The sequence below is a fragment of the Falco punctatus genome, assembly GCF_963210335.1.
Source record: "Falco punctatus genome assembly, chromosome: 4".
Classification (NCBI taxonomy): domain Eukaryota; kingdom Metazoa; phylum Chordata; class Aves; order Falconiformes; family Falconidae; genus Falco; species Falco punctatus.
This window is the reverse complement of record NC_137583.1, coordinates 31,495,161-31,500,160: the sequence shown is the minus strand read 5'-3', so window position 1 is coordinate 31,500,160 and position 5,000 is coordinate 31,495,161. Positions and strand designations below refer to the sequence as shown.

General features: G+C 59.6%; 1 protein-coding gene across 1 annotated transcript in view; it reads left to right on the top strand.

Moving 5' to 3' along the window:
* UNCX (UNC homeobox) overlaps positions 1 to 5,000 on the top strand; it is an 11,412-nt gene that overhangs the window by 5,073 nt on the left and 1,339 nt on the right. Inside the window, exons 1-3 of the mRNA XM_080382497.1 lie at positions 1 to 2,039; positions 3,126 to 3,301; positions 4,976 to 5,000. The exon at positions 1 to 2,039 is cut by the window's left edge and continues 5,073 nt beyond it; the exon at positions 4,976 to 5,000 is cut by the window's right edge and continues 1,339 nt beyond it. Coding sequence (XP_080238623.1) covers positions 1,790 to 2,039; positions 3,126 to 3,301; positions 4,976 to 5,000 — 451 coding nt within the window. The 5' untranslated portion in view covers positions 1 to 1,789. The remainder of the gene's footprint in view (positions 2,040 to 3,125; positions 3,302 to 4,975) is intronic.

The following is a 5,000-nucleotide window of genomic DNA, read 5'->3' as shown; positions in this document are numbered from 1 at the left end:
CTACCCACACAATCCAGCACTAGGAAATGTATCATCTTGACTGGATATTTTATAACTGGAAAATCTATTTGTCTGTTTCCCAGAGATAAAGTGTTTCTCCTTCTTTCCCCTTCCCCTCTCTCCTTTTTCCCTTCCCATTTTTTTTCCCTTTTTCTCTCCCCACCCTGCCCGCCCCCCGACTCGGCGGATTTAATTCCACACGAACCTCCCAGGAAGATTTAAAGAGTTTCCCCTGTTTGATTTTCCAGCCCGGCTCCTTCTCTCCCTCTCCTCTTTGTTAAACGCCACCGCTGCTTCTCCCTGCGCCCCTCTTCCCTTCCCGGGGGCCGGAGCCAGCGCCCCGGGGGGCGCCGGACTGGGACCCCCCCTCCCGGGGGAGCGAGAGCGCTGGTCCCAGCGGGCTGGGGATGGGAGGGGGCGGAAATGCCCCCCCCTCCCCAGCCCCTCCTCTTTCCTCCTAGGGGCTTGCAAAGTGTTTCTCTAACCAGGCTCTGCGGGAGAGGGTACAAAACCGGGGGTCCCCAGCCCCGCGCTTTGCCGGAGAAGCGGCCCTTTAATTATTAACCGGGGGAGCCTATCAATATTTGATTTGGGTGAAAACTTCTATGGGGACGTAATTTAATTAGGACAAATTTGGCGGCTGTTTGGAAGCTGTTCGTGGTCGGCGGGGCGAAGTGCGGGGTGTGCGATGGGCTGCTTTTCCTGAGGGGGAGAGGGGGGGGGCGAAGGTAAGAGGGGAGGGGTGGAACTTTAGGGAGGGGGTAGTATTATTATTATTTATTGATTTTTGGCCGCCTCTGTACCGAACAGAGGCTGCTCCTGGCTGTGGCTGCGCTCACAATTCAAGGGTTGTGGTTGCTGCTGGGGAGGGGGTGTCCGTGGCTGAATCGATAGGAGATTGCATTAATTATGATTTCGATTGATATGCTCAAATCTCCTTCTAAACACTGCAAACTGCTCTTTTTTTTCTTTTTTTTCTCCTTCCCCCCCCCCCCCATTTTTTGCCTCTGCTCCCCCTCCCGTCTCCCCTGTTATAGAGCCGGAGAGGAGATGAAAAGGCTTGTAGTTTTAAATTCAATGTGACAGCTCTGGAAAGAGCGGATGATGAATCTCCTATTATTGGATCAGTCTATTTGCCGCTCAATGTCTCTCTGTAATTGGAGCAACATCACTTTAAAGGTTCAGAGAGTAGAGCATTTCTGGTGAAAAATCCCCACAACACGCTGGTGAATGTTTTAAAGGGAAATCTATTAGTGATTTGGAGAGGGGAGGGGACAAGGGGGAAGAGGGTGGGTTGGAGGGGCTGGGGGGAGGCTGTGTGTGTGTGTAACTCCGTCTGTTTAGTATTTAACCGGGTATCAGGCAGATCCGTGGGCCCCCCTTCGGCCCCCCCCCCCGCCCCCTCCCCTGCCCGCCCGGCCCCCGCCGCCCTCCCCGGGCTGGAGTTCGTATCAAAGCCCCCCTCGTCGTGTTGTGACAGCTCTGATATTGTTTATTGAGGCTGGATGTCAGGTATAATTAGCAATCGATATGGAAAACGTTTGCTCCCCACACTGGCACGTCTCTGACGTCAGGACCGATTAACGTTTCTTATTGGTCCCAAATTCCCCCAGCCTGAGCTAATTATTGGGAGCCTGATGTTGATAAAGTTAAAGCGCCCGGGCGCCCTGCAGCATGAGCCCCTCGCCGCGCCACCGCCTCCTCCTCCGGCAGCAGCACCCCCGGCCCCAGCCGCCCCGCCGCCCGCGCCCCCAGCCCCGCCGGCGCCCCCCGCGCTAGAGCCGCCCCCATGATGGACAGCCGCATCCTGGAGCATCCTCATGCCCAGTTCGGGGGAATGGTGGGTTTCCCTTACCCGCTCGGTCACCACCACGTCTACGAGCTGGCCGGGCACCAGCTGCAGTCGGCGGCCGCCTCCGTCCCCTTCTCCATCGATGGATTACTGAGCGGCTCCTGCGCCGCCTCCGTGGTCAACCCGGCGCCGCTCATCCCCTCCGGCTGCGGGGTGAGCGGGGACAGCCAGCCCTTCAAGCTCGCAGGTAGGAGCGGCCCCGCTACCCTCCCCTCCCCCCCCCCCCCGCTACCCCGACACCCCCCCCCACCCCCCGGACCCAACCGCCGCTCCCCGCCCGGAGCGTGTCAGCGCGGAGGAAGAAAGGCACCGCACCCCCCTCGCATCCCTGTCTGTGGATATTGGGGTGCCTGGAGAAGGGAGGGCGGCTGTGCTGCCTCCCCCCTCCCCCGAGGGGGCGGCCAGGACGGGGCGGGGGGCCCCGGGCCGAGCGCCGGGAGCATCCCCCGTTCCCACCGGCGCGGGGCCACGCGTGTGCCCTGAACAATAGCGGGCCCGGCCCGGTGCCTTCTCCAAAGTTCGTCTCTGGGGTGGGGGCTCGGATCGTGCCATTAAAAAAAAAAATCAAAAATAATAATGGGAATCGCTGGAGTTTGGGGAATGAAGACCAGTAATTATTTTTATTAAAACGATTAAACCAAAGGGAAGCGTTTTTCTTCCCTCCCCACCGGCCTGTGGCACCGCTATTGTTCAGCTATTAAAACGCTCCGTCGCCCCAACATCCTTTTTATTAACCCTGGAGTAGCCCCTCTCTGCACCTCGGCTAAATAAAAAATATTATTAATTTCCACACCTGGTGGAAAACCTTCGGAGAGGTGCAGCTAGGGCTGTAAATGCCCAGCCTGGCCACGTACGTACCCGGAGAGGCTGCGAGCACCCCAGCCCCGCGCCTGCCCGTGTCGGGGGGTCTGCGGGGGTCAGGTGCTGGGGAAGGGGGGACGGGACCTGGGGAAGGGAAAGAGGGGGGGCTTTTAATTTTTATTTTTTTAATTAAACCTTTGGTGGCTGGAGCAAATGTTGGAACTTCTCTCTCTCTCTCTGCCAGCTGAGTGCCTATGGAGAGCTTCCTTCAGGAATAAATGTTCTGTAAAGTACATTTTCGGAGGAGGCGAGGGCAGATCGGGTTCCTCCCCATTTTTAGCTCAGGTGTGTGTATAATCCCGCTCTTTTACCAACGCTACCGAGCACAAAAGTTAAAAGGCTCCTGTGAATGGCAGGGAGGGGGGGAGAAGGCCTGTCTTCCAGGGACCTGAAGGTATTTCTGCCTTTTCAGACTCGGGTGACCCGGACAAAGAAAGTCCTGGCTGTAAAAGAAGACGAACCCGCACCAATTTTACTGGCTGGCAGCTCGAGGAGCTGGAAAAGGCGTTTAATGAGAGTCATTACCCGGACGTGTTTATGCGAGAGGCTCTGGCTCTCAGGCTGGACTTGGTGGAGTCCAGAGTGCAGGTAAAAACCGCGTATCCCGTGTCCCCTCCCTCCCCTGCCCCCTCCCAGCGCCGAGCGGTCCCCGGGATGCTCGGCTGGACCCGCAGCCCCGCTCCGGGACGGGCCCTGCGCCTGGGGCCCGCAGCCCCGCTCCTCCCGGCCTCTCCTTTTGTTTCCCTGCTTTGCACTTGCTGTTCTTGATGGTTTATTTTTCTTACTATTTCCTCACTTTATTTTTTTTTTTTAATCTTGCAAACGAGTCCCGAAAAGTGACATCTCAGCCTGGCTTCCCTAAACCTTTTTTTATATATATATATTTTTTCCACTGTAAACATTTTTCTTAAATGAGTCAAGGGCGAGAAATTAGCATGCAAATACGAGGCTTAATCACGGGCCAGGGTACGCTGGAGAATGCCAATAAAGCTCGTAGGCGCATCGAGAGCGTGTGGAACTTGTAAAACTTAATTTCAACGAACTGCTCAGGCCCTCGGTAGTACGGGATGGGGAGGGGAACTATATATTTGCTTCTATTAATATAAATATATATATATATATAAAAAGGGAGCTGAGCAGGGGGCCGTGGGCGCGGTGCGGGCTGTTGCTGGGTCCTGCGATGCTGTTTTGTGCCGCGGTGGCTGCGAGCGGGCGGCGAGGCCGGGCGGCTCCGTGTCCCGCCGGGCTGCCGCGGCAGTGCGGAGCGGCTGCGTGTGCCAGGAGCGCGGCCTACGGCAGCCCCGGCGGCGGGGCCGTGCCCCGTGGTGAGCTGACGCCGTTCGCCACGGTTCCATCATCTCGGTGTGGCGGTGCCGTTCCGAGCCGCCTTCCCTTCCCCGCGCCGGCTCCGAGAGCCGCCGCCGCACCGTGCCCAGGGGCTGGCGGGGCCCGGCGGTGGGGAAGGAGCCGGGACCGGGTCACCGACGTCCCTGCGATGCCCCCGAGCCGGGGCCGTGCTGCGGCACCGAGCGCGGCCGCTGACTCCGGCCGGGCACTGCGCTGCTGGCAGCCCCGATGGGCCGAGGCCCGGCGGGTGCCGGGGAACCGCGGGAGCAAGGCCGGAGCAGAGGGGATGTAATTTAATTGTTTTTCCTCCCATAATCTATAACAAACCTGACCAAACCCCGCTTCTGGGCTCATCCAAACCCTCTGCTCCGGCGCCCGGTGTGGGCAGGAGGCCCAGACCCCGCTCCATCGGGGCGAGGCGACCCCCCCCGCGCCGCCCCTGCCTCCGGCCCGCTTATTGTGCTGTGCGCTACCGCATTCTGCGCTGCTGCGGAGGGATCGGGCCCGGCCCTGCAGCTCGGGGCTCCGGCTGGTGCTTCTGCCCTCTCGGCCGCGGGGGGGGGGGGGGGGGGAGGGGGGTTGTTTTATCCCGTCCCCTCCCCGCGGCGCCGGTGCGGGAAGGGTGCAGCGTGTGTGTGCGTGAGTGTGCACCCCCCCCCCCCCCCATTTGTGTGGGTTTTTTTTTTTTCTTTTCCTCCTACCCTGTTTAAGAAGCGTGGTTATCTCTTCCTCCCCCCTCCCTTGCTCTCCTTCTCGCAGACGCCCGGTCCTGTGGATGGGGGCTACCGGCACCTCTAGGGGTGGACGGGGGAAGCCTGAGCTGCGCTTCTCCCCCTGCTCCCCCCGCCCGGGCCCTAGCCACCGCGGGGGGCCGGTGCTCTGGGTGTTAATTGCTTCTCGTTGTTCGGTGTGTAGGTCTGGTTCCAAAACCGCCGGGCCA